A 20,629-nucleotide genomic window follows, 5' to 3' on the forward strand; every position below is an offset into this window, starting at 1 on the left:
GGCAGCCTGCAGCTTCAATCCCAGAGTAGGGAGCATCACAGAGACCCCATCTTCTCAACGGCCCCCCAAGACTGGGAGTATGCCCTGAGGTCTGACCAGCTCTGGACCCACCGAAGTTGGCTTCCCCAAGGGGAGCTTAAATGGCCCAGTTGTGGTTTCTTGTTTGGACAGCTCCCGTGGGAGGCCACAGAGTCTCACTGACCCAGGGAGACAGTGAGGTCAGGGAAGGGTGTGGCCAAAGGCTGGAGATGAAAGAAGGGGGACCCTGGGGTGGCTGCTGGCTTGGGGAGCAGCCTCTTTGGAGGGGCATGAACAGGGTTCCCAGCATGACAGTGGGCTTCCAGTGGGAGAGGGGGCTCAGTTCAGTTCAGTTCAGTTCAGTCGCTCAGTCGTGTCCGACTCTTTGCGACCCCATGAATTGCAGCACACCAGGCCTCCCTGTGCATCACCAACTCCCGGAGTTCACTCAAACTCACGTCCATCGAGTCAGTGATGGGGGCTGCTACTGCTACCGCTGCTAAGTCGCTTCAGTCGTGTCCGACTCTGTGCGACCCCAGAGACGGCAGCCCACCAGGCTCCCCCGTCCCTGGGATTCTCCAGGCAAGAACACTGGAGTGGGTTGCCATTTCCTTCTCCAATGCATGAAAGTGAAAAGTGAAAGTGAAGTCGCTCAGTCGTGTCTGACTCTAGCGACCCCATGGACTGCAGCCTCCCAGGCCCCTCCATCCATGGGGTTTTCCAGGCAAGAGTACTGGAGTGGGTTACCATTGCCTGATGGGGGCTGGGAGGACCCAAAAGGGGCCTGGCCTTCACCTACTAGGGGAGACTTGCATGGAGGGAGGGGTCCATGCTTCAGTCAAAGCTGGGCCTCTGGGGGAGGGACCCCAGAGGCGCTGGCTGGAGGCCAGTTCTTTGTGCGGAGAAGGGCGGCAGGTGGTGATATCGGCACAGACAGGTGCCTTACTCTGTATGAGGTAGACTGAAAAGAGTAACAGGGTGGCTTTGTGTGTTTCGGACGTGCCAGGCCCACTGAACATTATACTTGTGGGTTAGGCCCGATGGGATTTCACCAAATGAATAACTCCTTTCTCCCCACGTTCCTGATAAAGAAGGAAGGAGGCTTGGCTTACCTCTAGCATCTGCGCCTTACTGCGAGTGGTGTTGGTCAGTCGCTCAGTCGTGTCTGACTCTTTGCGACCCCATGGACCACAGCGCACCAGCCTTCCCTGTCCTTCACCATCCCCCAGAGCTTGCTCAAACTCATGTCCATTGAGTCAGTGATGCCATCCAACCGTCTCGTTCTCTGTTGTCCCCTTCTCCTCCTGCCTTCAATCTCTCCCAGCATCAGGGTCTTTTCTAATGATTTGGCTCTTCGCATCAGGTAGCCAAAGTACTGTGGCCAATGAGCCTGGGATCCATAAGGAGAGTGAGTGATGCCAAACATGTAGTGTTCAGTGCATGATCAACGTGATAGACAGAACTGTCTACCCTGACGTCCCAACTTCTTTTTCTTTTCTTTTTTTTGGCTGAGCCACCTTGCAGATAGGATCTCAGTTCCCCAACCAGGGATTAAACCCATGCCCTCTGGAGTGGAAGCGGCCAATTCTTTTTTTGTTGTTTTTAATTCAATTTTTTTGGCTACTTTGAGTCTTCATTGCTTTGCCCGGGTTTCCTCTAGTTACAGTGAGCAGAGGCTACTCTTCACTGTGGCACTCAGACTTCTCATTGCAGTGGCTTCTCTTGTTGCAGAGCATGGGCTCTAGGGCCCGAAGACTTCAGCAGTACTGTGCTCAGTCTCTACAGTGCATGCTCAGTAGTTGTGGCACATGGGCTTAGCTGCCCCGAGGCATATGGAATCTTTCCAGACCAAGGAACAAACTTTTGTCCCCTGAACTGGCAGGCAGATTCTTAACCACTGAACCACCAGAAAAGTCCAGATCTTGGTCTCTTACACTGTCTCCAGTAACAGGAACCAGGGCTTCTTCGAAAACCCCTGATTGTAATGCTGGCGAGAAATGTGCAGGATGAAACCGGGATATCTTGCAGTGCCTGCAGTGAGGAGGTGCTGAAAACAAACCCCAACCCCCACTGATGGGGTATGTCAGGGGACACTTGGAAGGCTTTGAGCAACAGAATTAAAAAATGTAGTTTTGGATTATAACCCAAAGTATAAAATGAATATCCTCAAGTCGATCCTGATATAAGTAAATAATTGAAAGCTAAGTGGGGGAGAAAAGACCAACCTCTTTGCAGCATTCCAAACAATTTATGTCGATACTGTCCCCTCAAGGAGGGGGAGAATACACTCCCCTTAAGTGTGGGCCACAAGTGTGGGTCCCCTCCCCAGAGAGAACAGGATGGGAAGGGGGAGAAAGAAAGAGGAACTCCTCAGAGGTGACACCTGAAAGACACACCTCAGCCAAGTGATCAAGGGCAAAAGGTGAGGAGTCATGTTGAGAGCACAGCCCTGATGGGACATGATAAGAAGGGCACTTCCCCTCTGTGGTCTTCCTCCCCAAACCCACAAGCCCAGACTAATAACGAGAAAAACATCAGACAGGCCAGCAGAGGGACAGTCTGTGCATCACTGCCCAGCCCTCCTCCAAACCATCGGGGTCATTCAAACCAAGAAAGTCTGAGAGACCCTCCTGGCCAAGAGCAGCTGAAGGAGACGTGACAACTACTCGTCATGTGAGGTCACGACAGGTCCTGGAGCAGTTGGAGGGCATGAGGCTAAACCTGAGGAAGCCTGAATAAATGCTAATAATAATGTATTGATATGATATGCCAATGTCTCATTAACTGTAACAAATGTTCCGAAAGATGTTTCCAATAGAACACATTGGATGTGAGGAATATAGGAGCTCTTCCAGTCAATTTCTTCTGTGTGTCTACTGTTGTTCTAGAAAATAAAGTCTATTTAAAAATTTTGTAAAAGCAAGTGTTTTTTTTGGCCAAACTGTGTGGCACATGGGGTCTTAGTTCCCCGACCAGGGCTTGAACCCATGGCCCCCGCAGCGGAAGTGCAGTCTTAACCACTGGACCTCCAGGGAAGTTCTTTATTTATATTTTTTATTTATTTAAAAAAAATTTAAAGAAGCTTTTTTTAAAAAAATTTATACAAGAATGTAAACCTAACCATGTTTAGAACTGTAGCAAAATGTACTTCATTTATTTTTTAAAATTATTTTCTTTTCCTGGTTTAGGAAGTAATAGCTATTTCGTTTAAAACTGGGAAAATACTGAAAATCCAAAGAGCAGAAGCACCCGCTGCCCCACACCTTGGAGATGATGGCAGGGCATTCTCAGGCGTTTACCCAGCCTTTCTATCTTCGGATGCAGATGTGCCACGGGTCCTTTAGTCTCCCGCACAGCCCCTGTGGTCTCCTGCCTCGTCACCCTGCTCTTCTACAAGGTGACCTCAAGGCAGCCTGAGTGTACCTCACACGGATGTTCCTTAGTCTACTCACCACTCCCTACTGTTGAACTTTAGGTGATTTCCAGCCAAACTCACTTAAAATTCTGTTGGCATTTCCATAGTATGAGAAGCTGTCAATCCAGAATCACTATGCTTCTGTAATTGTGACACATTAGCAAAAGCTCAAAAGCAGAAGACACTGTCGCCAAGCAGCCCAGTGGCCAACCAGCTGGGAGTCGGTGTCTAGACCCAGAAGCATGGCCCATGGCAGGGTCCAGGGATCCTCACCACGGGTCCAGCCACGAAGCGCTTCCCTTGACCACGGTGGGGCCCAGAGCTCCCCTGGGGCCTCATGGGTGGGCAGAACCCGACTGGCAAAGCAAAGAAAGATGACTTTGCTGTGATTTGTTCTCAGATTCTCAAGGCCTCTTTCAGAAAAGGAGCTGATACTTTTTTATATTGAAATATAGTTGATTTACAATGTTGTGTTAGTTTCTGCTGTATAGTTAAGTGATTCGGTTATACATATATGTATGTATTCCTTTTTTATTTACTTGTAATTTGAGGATAATTGCTTAAAATACTCTGTTGGGTTCTACTATATACCAACATGAATCAGCCATAGGTATATGTATGTCCCCTCCCTTCTGAACCTCCCTCCCACCTCACACCCCCTCCCACCCCTCTAGGTTGTCACAGAGCACCAGATTTGAGCTCCCTGCATCATACCACAAATTTCCACTGGCTATCTAATTTTATATATGGTTATGTATACATTTGAAAGCTACTCTTTCAGTTTGCCCCACCTTTTCCTTTCCCCTTCCTTCGTAATTCTGTCCTCTATGTCTGGGTCTCCATTGCTGCTCTACAGAAGGGTTCCTCAATACTACCTTTCCAGATTCCATATATATGCATTAATATGCGTTATCTGTCTTTCTCTTCCTGACGTACTTCACTCTGTATAATAGGCTCTAGGTTCAGCCGTCTTATCAGAACTGAGTCAAATGCGTTCCTTTTTGCGACTGAGTGATATTGCACTCTGTATATGTACCACTGCTTCTTTATCCGCTTCTCTTTCAATGGATATCTAGGTTGCTTCCATGTCATAGCTGTGATGAACACTGGGGTACGTGTCTTTTTCAATTATCATTTCCTGAAGGTATAGGCCCAGTAGCAGGATTGTTGGGTTATATGGTAGCTTTATTCCTAGTATTTTTAAGGAATCTCTATACCATTCTCTGTGGTGGCTCTATCAATTTGCTTTCCACCAACAGTGCAAGAGGGTTCCCTTTTCTCCACACTCTCTCCAGCATTCATTGTTTGTAGATTTTTTGATGATGGCCATTCTGACTGGTATGAGGTGATACCCCATCCTAGTTTTGATTTGCATTTCTCTAATAATGAGCGAGGTTGACCATCTTTTCAAGTGTTTATTAGCCATCTGTATGTCTTCTCAGGAGAAATTCTGTTTAGGTCTTTGGCTACTTAAAAAAATTTTTATTTATTTGTTTATTTTTGGCTGTGCTGAGTCTTCGTTTCTGCACGGCTTCGCTTTAGTTGCAGCAAGTGGGGGCTTCTCATTGCTGTGGTTTCTCTTGTTGTGGAGTATGGGCTCTAGGGCATGTGGGCTCTAGAGCACAGGTTTAATAGTTGTGGTGCACAACCTTAATTGCTCTGCGGCATGTGGAATCTTCCCAGATCAGGGATCGAATCTGTCTCTTGCATTGGCAGGCAGATTCTTTACCACTGAGCCACCAGGGAAACCCCTTCTGCCCACTTTTGATTGGGTTGTTTGTTTTTCTGGTACAGAGCTGCATGAGCCGCTTGTATATTTTGGAGATTAATCCTTCCTCAGTTGTGTCATGTGATATTATTTCCTCCCATTCTGAGGGCTGTCTTTTCACCTTGTTTATAGTTTCCTTTGCTGTGCAAAAGCTTTCAAGTTTAATTAGGTCCCATTTGCTTATTTTTGGTTTTATTTCCATTGCTCTAGGAGGTGAGTGATAGAGGATCTTGCTGTGATTTATGTCATACAGTGTTCTGCCTATGTTTCCTTCTAAGAGTTTTATAGTTTCTGGTCTTTAATCCATTCTGAGTTTATTTTTGTGTATGGTGATAGGAAGTGTTCTAATTTCATTCTTTTATGTATAACTGTCCAGTTTTCCCAGCACCACTTATTGACGAGACCGTCCTTTCTCCATTGTATATTCTTGCCATCTTTGTCAAAGATAAGGTGCCTATAGGTGTGTGGGCTTTACCTCTGGGCTTTCTGTCTTGTTTCATTGGTCTATATTTCTGTTTTTGTGCCAGTACCATACTGTCTTGATGACTGTATGTATGTATTCTTTTTCCATTATGGTTTATTACAGGACATTGAATATAGTCCCCTGTGCTATACAGTAGGACCTTGCTGTTCACCTGGGAAGCCCACACGTGGGCACAGCAGTCACTTAAGTGGGTCAGGAAAAGCTGGGCCCAGGAGAGGACTCAAGTCTGGACATAGCTCCCTAGCAGGCCCAAGCCAGATGGCTGATTGCAGTTCTAGGCATACCCATGCAAGCACAAGGTGGCTGCTGGAAGCTGGGCAGTTCAGGCCAAGCAGCTTTAGTTTCCTCACATGGAGAAGGAAAGTAAGGATGCCAAAGGTGGGCACCTTGCTTCCCAGAGAGTTCCAACATATGGTACTGACTTTGGCTTGACTAGCATCTGAGATTCCCTCACTGAGATCTCCCCCTCCACACCCACACACTGACCCCCATCCCCAGGACAGCACCCACTGCCATGTTCAGGCCTGCAGGCCAGCTACACCAGCCACAGCTCTCACCTGGTCAGGCCCAGATGAAAGACTCCAGGCTCCGAAGGGCCAATTGGACTTCGAGTGGGGCCAGGTGGAGGGCTAGTTAGCATTCCTGGGCACTGCCGGACAGCCACGGACACGGGTCCTAGGATGCCACTTCACCTGGGCTCCATACCCTCACTCAAAACCTGGTGGCCCCAACCACTTTCAAGGGAGCTTCTCGGCCAGGCTTCCCAGGATGGTCATGTTGTCATGCCTCGCCTCTGTCCAGCATTTGTCAACCCATTTTTCAATTTGATTTCCAGGCTTTGTTGTGCCAGAAGATGCAGGCACAGGGCAGTGTCTGATTTTGAGGAAGGGGACCAACTTCTGGTGGAGAAGGCCAGTCAGGTACCTGTCTCACCCGCCACGCTGGCCACAGAGCGCCTGAGAGGCTGCTTCCTACCTGCACAGGTGTGCTGGTATCCCTGAGCACCCTGACACCCCAAAGTGCCCAAGGCTTCAGGTGCTACAACCTGAACCCCTTTGGTTGGGGGTATGAAGGGAATGGAAGCAGGGGCCAAGAGCACTGCAAGGCTGATGCCCCAAGGACAGTTTGTGTGGTTGAGAAATGTGGGCATGTTCACTGTTAGGACTCGCTGAGCTATGAACTTGGGCTGAAGTTGGCACATGTCTGCTTGAGATAAACTAAACCATCTGCTCTGTGTAAGACTTCCTTTCAGGTTTCTCTGATCAGGGGGCAGAAAGGTCTGGAACCAGCTTGTCTGTACCCCTGAAGCCTAAGGCCCGTGTCCCCTCATTCCCTTGTCCAGGGTCAGGAGCACCCTGGAGCTGTGAATGCCTAGACAGAGGAGGTGGGTTATCCTTCCTAAGGGGCTCCATAAAAAGTTTGCCTGGTGAGACCTCACTGCCCACTCTGCTCCACTGCAGTGTCTAGACAGTGTCTCAGAGAGCCTGCAAAGCCCCCAAACAGCAACAGGAATCCTGTGTTTACAATCATGTTAACTGCTCTGGAAACATGGCCAACAATCACGTTGTTAGATGACCAGCACAATTCAGCTTTTAAAGGGGGTGTGTGTTCATGGAGAACATTGCCCATAAGAAGCATAAAGGGATGCCAGGATGCCTGGGAGAATCACCGGAGTACGAGACATGGACACCACCCCAACCAGATGGTCAAACTTCTTACTCTGGATGTACAGCCATTGTGATTCTCCTGACAGGTGACATCTCTCACATGGCTTTCCTGCCAAGGGCATTTAGCCAGGATCTAAACATGAGCAAACAGACAGAACACACTGAAAGACCACCAATAAAGCTGCCAGCTGGGACGTTTTTAAAAAATCAGTGTTATGAAATAAATATTTGAAAAAAGAGAGACTATTCTAGAATAAAGGAAAGTGAGAAGCATGACAGCCAAATGCAATGTATAATTCCAATTAAATCCTGGCACAAAAACTTTAACTGCTATAAGGTGTATTTTCAGGACAGGTGGGGAAACTGAAAGAACGCGTATTATGTGCTTAGTCGCTCAGTCATGTTCAACTCTTCACGACCTCATGGACTGTAGCCCATCAGGCTCCTCTGTCCATGGGGATTCTCCGGGCAAGAATACTGGAGTGGGTTGCCATTTCCTCCTCCAGGGGATCTTCCCAACCCAGGGATCGAGCCCAGGTTTCCCACATTGCAGGTGGATTCTTTACCACTGAGCCACCAGGGAAGCCCATGACTGTGCATTAGGTGATCATTCTTCAATTTCCCAAGTGTGGCCACTGAGTTCAGGTTCTGCAGGAGAACGGCCTCACTCTTAGGTGTCCATGGAAGTATCTAGTGGAGAACTGTCACATTGCCAGAATTAATGCTTATTAATTGTTAATGGAGGTCCGGAGAAACAGCATGAACAGGGCAAAATATTAATAATTCTTGAATCTGGGTGAAAGACATATGAGTGTTCATTGTGCTATTTTGAAACTCGTCTGTAAATCTGAAACTTTTCTAAATGGAAAGTTGGGGGAAATACACATAAGACTGTACTTATAATTGTCTCTCTGTGTCAGAAGGGATAGGTTCTAGGACCACCCCCAGTCTCACCACCGGGATACTAAAATCCATGGATGCCCATGTCCCTGTATAAAATGGCATAATATTATGCACTTTCTCTCATACACTTTATTTTATTTTTATTTATTTATTTAGTGGCCACACTTTGTGGCTTTCAGGATTTAATTCGCCAACCAGGGACTCAACCCAGGGACACGAGAGTGGAAGTGCCAAGTTCTAATCAGTTGAACACCAGGTAATTCCTCTCCTCAATACTTTGAATCATCTCTAGGTAACTTATAATACCTAATAGAAAGTCAATATTCAGGCAACTGAACCCAGGTGATAGAATTGATTGGGCCTGAACAAAAACTACTTTCACGGTCAAAATTTTTTTTTTCCTTTTCAAAAACATTTCATATATTTTTAATATTTTATTTTAATACTTATTTATTTGGCTGCGCTGCCCTAGGTCTGGTTGCAGTATGCAGGATCTTTAGTTGTGGCACACAAACTCTTGGCAGCGGTGTGTGGGATCTAGTTCCCCAACCAGGGATCAAACCTGGGCCCCTACATTGAGGAGGCCACAGAGTCTTAGCCCCTGGACCACCAAGCAAGTCCCTATTGTTAATATTTTAGGCTAAAATGGCAGAGTTGAGTTTTTCCTAGGAGTTTACATGACTAGGAGGATCAAGTAAAAAGTTCCATTATAATCCCCACAAATAAAAGCTAAAACTCAGCCCCCAGATCAGGGTGAAGAGAATGAGGGTGGGCACCTTCCGGAGGAGGGTCTCCACTCCCCTTCCCCGCCACCTCCCAGGAATCAGAGCTGAGTGCTGGCTGAGGGACGGGGACAATGGGGTCCTGACACCATCCCAGCTCTGAACCAAGCCCCGTGGGCCTCCCAGATAGATCGCTGCCTCAGAGTGGCTGCTGCCCTCTTCTCTCTGTGCCCCTCCCCCACCATTGCTGCCGAAGCTGTTTGAGCTGGGGCACCTGGTCCCTTCTGCTCTTTTCCCTCCCCCTTTCCCCAGGCAGCAGAGCTGACTGACAGAAGCAGGTGCTTCAGAGGCCCAGCAGCCAAGGGGTTAATGGCTACGGCTTGGCGGGACGCAAGGGTCAGATGTCTCTCTGGGATGGGGACAGGCACTCAGGCTGCTATTCCGGGGCTCTGATCCCGGTCGCCTATTTATAGCGCTGGGGGGGGGCCTCGGCACCCCCCCACACACACACACACAGGCGGCCGAGAGCCTGCTCTGCTGCAATGTCACCGGCGGCGTCACCGTCACTGCCACTGCAGGCTGCCGGCACCTGCTACTGCCGCAGGAGACGGAGCTGAGAGAGACCCCAGGGTTTCCGGGCACTGTGTGAGGGGAGGACACAGCCGGCCACATGGGCAGCACCATGGAGCCCCCCGGGGGCGGCTACCTGCACCTGGGTGCCGTGACGTCTCCCGTGGGCACGGCCCGCGTGCTGCAGCTGATCTTCGGCTGCACCACCTTCAGCCTGGTGGCCCACCGGGGTGGCTTCTCAGGCGTGCAGGGCACCTTCTGCGTGGCAGCCTGGGGCTTCTGCTTCGCACTCTCCGTCCTGGTGGTGGCCTGCGAGTTCACCCAGCTACACGGCTGTCTGCGCCTGTCCTGGGGAAACTTCACGGCGGCCTTCGCCATGCTCGCCACGCTGCTATCCGCTACAGCAGCCGTCATCTACCCACTGTACTTCACTCGGCTGGAGTGTCCGCCAGAGCCTGAGGGCTGCACGGCCAGGAACTTCCGCCTGGCAGCCAGCGTCTTCGCCGGGCTCCTCTTCCTGGCCTACGCTACGGAGGTGGCCCTGACCCGGGCCCGGCCAGGCCAGGTGGCCAGCTACATGGCCACAGTGTCAGGCCTCCTCAAGATCGTCCAGGCCTTCGTGGCCTGCATCATATTTGGGGCGCTGGTCCATGATAGCCGCTATGGGCGCTACGTGGCCACCCAATGGTGTGTGGCCGTCTACAGCCTTTGCTTCCTGGCCACAGTGGCGGTGGTGGTCCTGAGTGTGCTGGGTCACACAGGGGGCCTGGGCTGCCCCTTCGACCGTGTGGTGGTGGTGTACACCTTCCTGGCCACGCTCCTCTACCTCAGCGCTGCAGTGATCTGGCCTGTCTTCTGCTTCGACCCCAAGTACGGTGAGCCTGGGCGGCCTCCCGACTGCCCAAGGGGCAGCTGCCCCTGGGACAGCCAGCTGGTGGTGGCCATCTTCACTTACGTCAACCTGCTCTTCTACGTCGCCGACCTGGCCTACTCCCAGAGGATCCGCTTCGTGCCCACCTTCTAGCATAACAGGTGGCAGCAGCCCGCCCACCTCTGCTCTCCAGGGGCTCGCATCATGAGAGGACCCAGGTGAACCCATACCCGTGAAGACGAATTGGAGGGAGGCAGCCGAGAGAGCCATGCCTCGGCTTCTGGCAGTGCTCAGCGGTGCAGCTCAGGGAGGTACAGAGAAGGGGCAGAGAGGCAGGGAGGGCAGGAGGCCACGAACAGGTCACGGGGGAGGAGTCTCGCCAGGCAACTCCCACTCTATCTCTCTGTCTTTCTATCTCTCTGTCTCTGTCTCTCTCTCTTTTCCTCTCTCTCCATTTCCTGGCATGCCCTCCCTTAGTGCTGGCTCCTGTAACACATGAGAACCCTTTGAAGCAGGCACTCTTGTGAGCCACTATGCAGATGGGAACCTTGAGACCAGGATTACAAAGTTGGCCCAAAAGCCCATCAGTGTCTGGAGACCACATCTAGGTTGAGTCACCTAAGTAGAGTTGAAAAGCGAGAATTCCCAGAGGTGTGGGAAGGGGTCAGAAGGGAACCCAGGAAAAGTGTCAGAGCCAGGTCAGTGGAGGGATGTGGGAAGCCAGTGCTTCCTCTGGCCTTGGGGAGGGGCAGTTTCTGGAACCCTGGAAAGATCCAGGCAGATGCCTTCCTGCTGGAGTATCTGTGCCCACACGAGGAGAAGGAGCTGGGAGCTAGGACCCTGCCTTACCCACCTCTGGTGGCCACAGCCTCGGAAGCCGAACAAGGACTCTAGAGTGGTCGCATAGGGCAGCCTCAGCGAGCTAGAGACAGCGCAGGCTTGGAGGGGCCCATAACAGCCAGCAATACTGCTAAGGGCACAGCACGCTAGGAAGACACTGGGTTCTCGCTCACCAGGGAGTCACCACTGAGCCCCCAGCGTCTACCCCAAAGCAGCAGCTTCTGCCGTACCTGCCAAGGACCCGGAGGGCCTGGCCTGGGGCAGCCCTGATCCAGAGGAGGACCAGCTTGGGGCGGCCACTGAGACACGAACCTGGGTACCAGACACCCCCTGGTGCTCACAGACCAACGACCTCCGCTCAAGAGTTCCTTTGCCTGTTAGCTGACCACCAGAACCTGCTGGGGCCACTGCTCTCCACACTCCAGCCAGCTTCTCCCACTCAGTGGCCCAGACTGGGCCAGCTTGGAGCAGACCACTAGCTGCCCAAGCACAGTAGCTGCTCAGCCCATAGCCTGGGCCAGGGCCTTGAGCAGGAAATAAACACCAACACTGATTTGCACTGAGTAGTTTCTGCTAAGGGGGTGGTGGCCAGAGGGGGTGGTGGCCACCTGCACCTCCTGGGCCATCTGCCAGAATGTTCCCAGAGAAGAGCTTAGACTAGACCTGGCTGAGGAAGGAGGCAGCCGTGGGCGGGGAGGGGGGTGCTGGGATACTGGGTGGCGGGGGGCAGCCTCCTCAAGAAGTAGTGGGTGACAACAAGGGGAAGATGGGGGTGGGGAGTTCTCAGCACTCACCACCACCACTGGGGTTTCCAGGGATCCTGGGCATGGCAGTGGGCAGAGGGGCCACTACACTCGTGGTAGCAGAGCCCAAGCAGCTTTTAGGCACAGGGTCCGAGGGCTCCCTGTGCTGGCACCATGCACAGTGAGAGAGACATGGCCTGTCTGCCCACCAGGGAGGGCACACGCACAGGGGCCCTTCACCAGCAGAGGCCCAAGTTCAACAGCAGATCCAGAAGGGGGCAGGAGCCCCTGTGTCCCGAGGTGTCCTGCTGGCTAAGGAGGGTGGGGGTTGGGAGCATGTTGCTAGGTGACAAAGGCGTCTACAGGCCACACCCTTCCCAGCCCACAGGGAGGCCTTTAACAGTTTTCCTTCCTTTTCTAACCCAGTTTCTGAAATGAGTTATCTGTCACGCGTCCCCAGTTTGTTCACTGCCCTGTGATCTTCTGCTCCCAAAGCTCCATCCACTCTAAATTTCAAAGGTCCTGAGCGGGGCGACAGAGGAGGAGAGGGGTTCCAGGGCTCAAGATAAGCGTAGCAGATGTCCTCTGTATCCCAGGAGGCTGCACTGGGGAATGTCCTCATGATATTCACTCCTTGGATCAGATTCACTCCTTTCTTTTTGGAGGAAGGAGTTATGTGTTGTTGTCACGTGAAAAACAATACTTTTTAAAGGACAGACTTTGTTCTCTGATGATATGTGCGTGTGTGAATGCTAAGTCGTTTCAGTCACGTCTGACTCTTTGTAACCCCATGGAATGTAGAATTCTATGGCTCCTCTAGCCATAGAATTCTCCAGGCAAGAATACTGGAGGGGGTTGCCATGCCTTCCTCCTGGAGATCTTCCATACCCAGGATCGAACCTGGGTCGCTTGCATTGCAGGCACATTCTTTACCCACTGAGCCACCTGGGAGGCTCCCTCTCTAATAACATACAGTCAAAACATGGTAGGATCCCCGGCTTTGCATCTATGCATTTGAGCCTGGGCCACTCCCTGAGCAATCCATTTTGGACCGGAACTTACAACAGCTCCTCCCTCAGAGGGTGAGGACTGAACGCCACGATAAACACAAGGAGGCCTGAACATCTGCTGTGTACACGAGCTCACTGCACAGTGGTCTGGTGGTGTCAGTGTTGGTCATTATTATGTCAAGAACTCAGCCTTGCTTTCTGGGGCACAAACATCCAAATGCATTGAAATTACATTTCAGAACAGCTTGTCATCATTTAAGATACAGAACCAAAAAAAAAAAAGCAGCTCATCCCCTCCCCTGGTAGGGGATGGGTTGTCAATGAGGATCGCTTCTTACTTTTGCTCTTAACTTTGCTACTGACTGGGACTCCAGACTATTCTGAACCACAAAAGCAAGCTCAGTTCAAATGAGCCCTGAGCATGTCCTTCACAAAGATAACTAGAGATCTTTTGAGAATCTTTTGAGAATCCAGGGCTGAAAGATTTCACAGACCCTGCAGACAAGATGTCAAGAGATATGGGGTGCTCTGTGGGAACTTGGGCCATTAGGAGGTCATCTTCCTCTATCTACTGGTTGACCACTACCCACCCTGAGAGTGTTTGGGGAGGGTCACGATGGTAATAGGCCAGTGACCCCCAGAGCCATGTAGTTTTAAAAGGGCACCTGAGCCTGAGACTAACAGAGGGGAAACTGTAGTGAGGAAGGAAAGGGTACAGATCTCAAGGGGAGGGACCTGGACTTCCCAGGTGCCTCCCAGTTTTGAGATTCTGAGAAAGCCCGGGGCTGTCTCTCCAGTTTCCACACCTCCGATACAATTAAAAAAAAAAATTTCAGTGACAAAATACAGTATCAAAATAGTGTTATACCTTAAATGCTATTTGATAAATTGTTTTCAATCCCCGCTTCCCGAAAATAAAGCAAGAAGCCTAGCAAGTAATTCAAAAAAAAAAAGCATTACAAGAAAGAAAGGAAAAAAATCCTGGCTAGTTGTACTCTTCCATACTCGATGATCAAGTGAATAACATGTCTGGATTCACAACGAGTGAGAGCCGCGTCCGTGTTCAAACTACAGGGCCCCACGAGGGGAGCCGAAGCCCAGGGCCGCTCTTTGAGAACCCGGCTCCTGTCGCCCCTCCCCCGCCGCTCTCGGTCCCCAAGCGCGGTCCGGGTTCGGGTGGGTAAGAGTCCGGAGCCCTGGCTGGGGGTAGCGGGATGCGGGTTCTCGAGCGCAGGGGCGACTGGGCCTAGGGGGCGGGGGCGGGGGGCCCGGGCTTGCGGATGATGCAACGGCCCCTTGGCACCTCCCGCGCTCCTAGATTGGTCGGCTCCAAGGCGGCCGCGCCGCGGATTGGCTGGGGCGGCGGAGGTGGGGCCCCAGGGAGTGGGTGCCGCGTGGCGGGCGCGGCGCTGCAGACTGGGGGGCGACACGTACAGGGTAACTGGGTTATCCGGGGCCAGGCTGAAGTCGGGCTTGGGCCGGTGGTGGTACTCCGGGAGGGAAATGTGGGTCCGTGCCCTCGCCTTCGGCCTGGAGGGGGCTCGGACCTGGGGAGGTGTGGGCGTGGGGAGGGGATTCGGGCGTGGGTGCGTCGGGGCGCAGATGATTCGCCTCCCCACCCCAAGCAGCTGCCGACCTCTTCCGGAGGCGGGCGCGCCTCTCCCTGCTCCCTGTGTCCGGGACCCTCGGGAACCGATCGGGAAGCCGCGGTGGGCGGGGCACCGGAGTAGGGGAGAGTTAGACTGGCTGAGATAGGGCGGGGGCGGGGGACTCCCGTTGGCGGTGGAGTGGCCAGAGCTGGCACTGTCTGCCTAACTTCTTGGGCTGGATTCTGCCCCATCGTCCCGCCTTGTTCTTGCAGAGCCGGTGCCAGCTGAGAGGGCGGTGGGCGCAGACCTCCAGACACCATGAGTGTGGGCTTCATCGGCGCTGGCCAGTTGGCCTTTGCCCTGGCTAAGGGCTTCACAGCAGCAGGTAGGCTCTACGGCCAGGAAAGGACAAACGTAAGAGGGTGGGCCGGTTACCCTTCCCCAGGCTGGGAGGTGAAGAGGGAGTCGGGATAACATGCCTCATTTGAGCCCTGTGCGAAACGGTAGCCTTGAGAGTAAGGCGGTGATTGCTGTTTTACCCTGGAGTGGGGGTAGGGGGTAGGGGGGTGGTTCTGTTCTTCCTGGGAATGTGGGGGAGGGATGCCAGACTTGGCCTTGAGGGAGGGACTCTTGTCTCCTGCAGGTGTTGTGGCTGCCCACAAGATAATGGCCAGTTCTCCAGACATGGACATGGCCACTGTTTCTGCCCTCAGGGTAGGTGCAGGGTTGGAGGGTGACTGGGCGGCTGTCCCTCTGGAGGTTGGTCAGTATTTCTGGAAGTCAGTGACAGCCTTGACCCTGGAAGACTAGGAGTAGGGGCCCCAGTGGGCGGCACCATGCTGCAGTTCCCCATGCCAATGAGAAGACGGTCCCTGGGCAAGACTATCTTAAAGACTCTGCCTCTCAGACTGCAGATGGCTTCCCTCTCTCGGCTCTTGGGACCTTCATCGGGCACATGCGCAGCTGGTGGGGAAAGGGTGCTGGTCAGGAATGCGGTTCCCTGAGTGGAGCCCCCACAGGGGTCACAGTCACAGTGTGGGGGCCAGGACTGAAATCCAAGGGCTGAACGCAGCTTCAGTTTGGCATAGTTGAGTGAGGGCTCCAAGGGTGCTGGCAGTTTCCCAGCTTAAGACCACTATCTACAGCACTACTCACACCTGCAGTGCACAGGGCAGGGGTCTAGGGGCTACAGAGCCTGGTGGCCCAGACAGCAGGCAGTTTCCCTTTTCCATCCACAAAAGGGTTACCTTTCAGAGCAGAATGCTTCTCCACCTTGGGGTGGGAGTGGCAGAGAATGTCAGCGCCCCATGCCCTGAGCCGCTAGCCCTGCCATGCCGACATTCCCAGAATCCTCTATGATGAGGGGCTACGTGAGGGGCTTTTGGCCTGGGGGGGACCCTGCGGGGGCCAGCCAGCCACGAGTCACAGGCTGAGCCTGCCTGGGCGCTCCCTGCAGAAGATGGGGGTGAACCTCACGCACCACAACAAGGAGACTGTGCAACACAGCGACGTGCTCTTCCTGGCCGTGAAGCCACACATCATCCCCTTCATCCTGGATGAGATCGCCGCGGACATTGAGGCTCGGCACATCGTGGTGTCCTGTGCAGCCGGTGTCACCATCAGCTCCATCGAGAAGGTGGGCACTGCGGCTCGAGGCTGGCTCGAGGGTTTGGAGATGGGGCAGATGTGTGCACTGCAGAGGGCTCAGGAGTCCTGGCCTGCTCCACACCTGGGGTCCCCACCTGTGAAGTGGGTGCACTGGTGCAGCCCGTAGAGCTCAGGAAGTGTTCGGTTGGGTGAGTTGGGTGAGCACATTCACACCCACATCCAGCACAGCCCGCAGGGAAAGGGGCTGGGATGGACACACAGCTGGTTTCTCCTCCAGAAGCTGACAGCATTCCAACCAGCTCCCAAAGTCATCCGCTGCATGACCAACACGCCAGTCGTAGTGCGGGAAGGGGCCACAGTGTATGCCACAGGCACCCACGCCCAGGTGGAGGACGGCAGGCTCCTGGAGCAGCTCATGAGCAGCGTGGGCTTCTGCACGGAGGTGGAGGAGGACCTGATTGATGCCGTCACAGGGCTCAGCGGCAGTGGCCCAGCCTACGTGAGAACTGGGGAAGGGCAGGGGCAAGTAGGCAGTTCCCAGGACCTCAGGGCATGTCTCCCATCTTCCACCCTCCTCCTTGCTCTGGGCTCCTGCGGGCAGAGCTACTACAGACCCACTGCACACGGTGGTTCTCAGCTACTGCCACCAACTCGGTCATTCACACAGCAGCTGTTCATAGAGCTCTGGCTGGGCAGTGGGTAGGGCACGGGGAGTCATGAGGTTCCCTGGGGTTGCTGTTCTAAGCAGTGCCCGGAGAAAAATGAGAATGGGCCTGGGACAGCAGCTTAAGCACTTTCTCCCTGCAGGCTTTCACAGCCCTGGATGCACTGGCTGATGGAGGCGTGAAGATGGGACTTCCAAGACGCCTGGCAGTCCGCCTCGGGGCCCAGGCTCTGCTGGTTAGTGTTTTTCCTGACCCTCTGGTGGGGGCCACTCCTTGCCAGGACCAAGACTGGTGCATTGGAGGGATGGTTGGAGAGTCAGTGGGTGTGGCTGGGAGGGGGGTCAGTACCCTCACAACCTTCAGCCCCTCTGTCTGGCTTTAGGGGGCTGCCAAGATGCTACTGGACTCTGAACAGCACCCAGGCCAACTCAAGGACAACGTCTGTTCACCAGGCGGGGCCACCATCCACGCCTTGCATGTGCTGGAGAGTGGGGGCTTTCGCTCACTGCTCATCAAGGCCGTGGAGGCCTCCTGCATCCGCACACGGTGGGCCTCAGCCACTGCCCACCCACTCTGTCACTGGCTCAGCAGATGGTTATCGAGCTTTGGCCTGGCAGTGGGCAGGGCACGGGGAGCCCTGGGGTTGCAGTGTACAGCATCCCTCACCATCCCCCATCATGCTGTGAGGAGGCGCTGCCTCCCGGGCCCAGGCTGTGCTCCTCATTGTTTCATCACTTGTGGCCTTTTGACCGGGGTGGTCATCCAATCCAGGGAGGCAGGCCAGGAGGAAATCTCTGTGGGGCTGATGATACCACCTTCCTCTTGGCCTTGCGGGGAGAGTAAGAGATGCGTGAGAGGTACTGGCACAACGTCAGCACAGTCAGTGAAAGCTGAAAGAGCAGGGGACAGACCAGGTGTGGCATCTTGGCTCAGAGTCCCTGTTGCAAGTTCAGGTCTGCGGGATGGACAGGCCTGTTTCTCAGCATCCCGCCTGTCCTCCAGTCCAAGCCCCCAGGTTTCTCTACCACTGTCTGACAGTGAGGCTAGAACATAGCATTGCCCTCTGGGTGCCAGCCTGCAAGGGAGGCAGATGAGGCCCATGTCCCGTGCTCAGGGCCGAGACGGTTCCGTGTCTCAGGTGCTGCTGGTAGATTTGGTGACCCTGAGCTGACCTGAATGGGGTGAGCGGCAGATGGATGGTAGTGTAGGGGAGGGGTCACTGGCAAAGGGCATTGCAGGGACAAAGGCCCTGAGGTAGGAGTGACAGCGCAGCAGCTCCCTACTGGAAGCCATGGACTTCCTCCCACTTCCCTCTTGGGCCCCTGAGCTTGGAAGGAGATGGGGCCCTGGATGCATCCCTCCTGTCTTCCCAGAGAGCTGCAGTCCATGGCCGACCAGGAGAAGGTCTCACCAGCTGCCATCAAGAAAACCATCCTGGACAAGGTGAAACTGGACTCCCCTCCCGGCGCCTCGCTGGCGCCTTCTGGCTACTCCAAGCTACTGCCCCGCAGCATGGCCCCAGCAGGCAAGAAGGACTGAGGGGTCCGACCTGCCTGTGGGCCACTCTCCGCCTTCTCTTGGGCTCACAGCTCTTGCACTGGGAGTATCTAGCCCCAGGCTACACAGGGTGTCCTCATGTTGATCCATACTGCCCATGGCTTGGTCCACTCGGATCTGCGAGTCATAGCCAGGAACGGGGCACATCACCTCCCAGTGGGAACCTGCATGGTCCCCCAAGTGCGTCCTGGTCCAAAGCAAGGATTCTCTGGCTTCAGCCTCCCGATTCATCCGTCCCCAAACCACGTCGGGACCACCTTCCTCCAAAGCTCAGGAGGCTTGAGGGGGCTTTACCCTCCCCACTCAGCATTAGCTGGCTTCAGCTCTAGTACAAAGGTCAAGGCCCCACCCCTCCCCACCCCCACCACAAAGGCCTACCCAAGGAGAGCATCTGCCCTTTCCCCACTCACACCTCTTTCCTCAGTGTGGGAAGGACCTGAGGGTCCCTAACATCCCACAGAAGGGCACATGGTTCTTGGCCAGCAGGACATTTGAGAAGAAGGCTCTTCAGTTGGTTGGACTTCCGAGGCCCCAACACTCACGCCATCATCTCCCTTTCCTAGCCTGACCCACAGACGCTGTCAGCTCTGTCTCTTAACTTTTTAGGTTAAATAAATTGGTTTCCAGCCCCAATGCCTGGACTTGCAACTTTGTCCCCTCGTGGGGAGGGAGGCTCCCACCTGTGCCGGAGGGTCATCGCTGTCTGGTATAACATTGAAGGCTGGCTGCCCACATTTCCAGAGCCCTACATTCTAAGGCAGCCAGCCTGGCTGGTGGGGCTGAGTCTCCCAGTGAGCAGAGGACAAGAGGGCTTCTGGGGAAAGTCCCTAGAGGCATGACTGGAAGCTGGCACCATAGCTGGTCTTGGCAGGCCCTGCTGTGGCGGGGAGGGGTATCAGCCTCAGCACTCTGCACCTTTTGGTTTGGTGGGGGCTGGTGGAGACAGATGTTTCCCCAGCTCACCCAGGCAAGGTCAAGGGCAGATAAAGAAGGAGCCCCTTAGGAAGATGGGTTAGAGTTCTTCAGAAGAACAACCAGTAGGAGATGGCATATATATATATATATATAACAGGGTTTATCATGTTTTATATATGTTGCAAAGCTCATATCATGATCTATCATGAGAAATTGGCTCACAATTATGGAGTCAAGCAGGCAGGTTGGAGACCCGCAGAGAACCAGTATTTTGATTTGAAGGCCATCAGGCAGGGAGAACTGATGTAGGCAGGTGAGGTCTGAAGTAGGCTGATGGACAATTCTTACTCTGCAGAGTCAGTCTTCTATTCAGGCCTTCAACTGCTCCAGTGATGCTCACCCACATAAGGAGGGCAATCTGCTTTATTGATTAAAATGTTAATTTGGTCTAATGTTGAAGTCTACTGATGTACATGTTACTTTCATACAAAAATACCCTCGCAGAGGTAGTATCTGATCACCCCATGGCCCAGTCAGGTTGACTTAAAATTATCTATCATCAGAGGCCCACAAGATCAGAGGAGCTGCTGAGGGTCAGAACCTTTTCTGGGGCCAAGAGAGCTCACATTTGTTTGATGAACAGTTACTAAGCATAAAGACAAGGCCCCTTGCCTCCAGAGGTTCACACTCACACACACCTAAGGGAGTATGTCAGAGGAGCAAGACTGGGCATCTGTAGGGTGTTGGTGGGAGGGCATCCAGGTAAAGCGATGGGTCCTGGGAGGGTGAGGGGAGGGGACCAGGAGAGCCCCTGGGCAGAGGATTTCCAGGAACCGCATTGCAAGGTCTCAGCTCTGATTCATTTCCTTCCCCTGGGCCCACTTAGAACCAAAGCCCTGTGCAAATGTGGTGGGTAAAGAGAGCACTCTGGGGACAAGGACATGGCCTTCCAAATCTACGGGAGACAGAAAAGACAGCGGTTACGGGGCAAGATGACCGCAGTTAGGGCTTCCCTGGTGGCTCAGGTATAAAGAATCCGCCTGCCAGTGAAGGAGACACAGGAGACTCGGGTTCGATCCCTGGGTTGGGAAGATCACCTGGAGGAGGAAATGGCAACCCACTTCAGTATTCTTGCTTGGAAAATGCCACAGACAGAGGAGCCTGGTGGGCTACAGACCATGGGGTCACAAAGAGTCGGACACAACTGAGCACGCACGCACACAAGGGGCAAGACTATACCCCCTCGTCCCTGTCAGGGTGGCCTCCAGAGTCCCAGTCACTCCC

At 53.5% G+C, this 20,629-nt stretch overlaps 2 protein-coding genes across 3 annotated transcripts; both read left to right on the forward strand.

The window, feature by feature from the left end:
- Nucleotides 8,830-12,715, forward strand: MYADML2 (myeloid associated differentiation marker like 2). The gene has a single exon (XM_018065440.1). It carries the CDS (start codon nucleotides 9,648-9,650, stop codon nucleotides 10,569-10,571), a length of 924 nt encoding a protein of 307 aa, XP_017920929.1. The 5' UTR covers nucleotides 8,830-9,647; the 3' UTR covers nucleotides 10,572-12,715.
- On the forward strand, nucleotides 14,365-19,063 carry PYCR1 (pyrroline-5-carboxylate reductase 1). 2 transcript variants are annotated; one of them, XM_005694051.2, is made up of 8 exons: nucleotides 14,365-14,448; nucleotides 14,873-14,985; nucleotides 15,244-15,314; nucleotides 16,057-16,236; nucleotides 16,486-16,707; nucleotides 17,016-17,108; nucleotides 17,256-17,419; nucleotides 18,247-19,063. In XM_005694051.2, the coding sequence occupies exons 2-8, from the start codon at nucleotides 14,919-14,921 to the stop codon at nucleotides 18,410-18,412; spliced, it is 963 nt and encodes a 320-aa protein (XP_005694108.1). In that variant the 5' UTR covers nucleotides 14,365-14,448; nucleotides 14,873-14,918; the 3' UTR covers nucleotides 18,413-19,063. The 2 variants fall into 2 exon arrangements, with proteins under 2 accessions (XP_005694108.1, XP_017920930.1); XM_018065441.1 differs by lacking the exon at nucleotides 14,365-14,448 and adding an exon at nucleotides 14,493-14,516.

The sequence above is a fragment of the Capra hircus genome, chromosome 19 (assembly GCF_001704415.2).
Source record: "Capra hircus breed San Clemente chromosome 19, ASM170441v1, whole genome shotgun sequence".
In the NCBI taxonomy this organism is placed as follows: Eukaryota; Metazoa; Chordata; class Mammalia; order Artiodactyla; family Bovidae; genus Capra; species Capra hircus.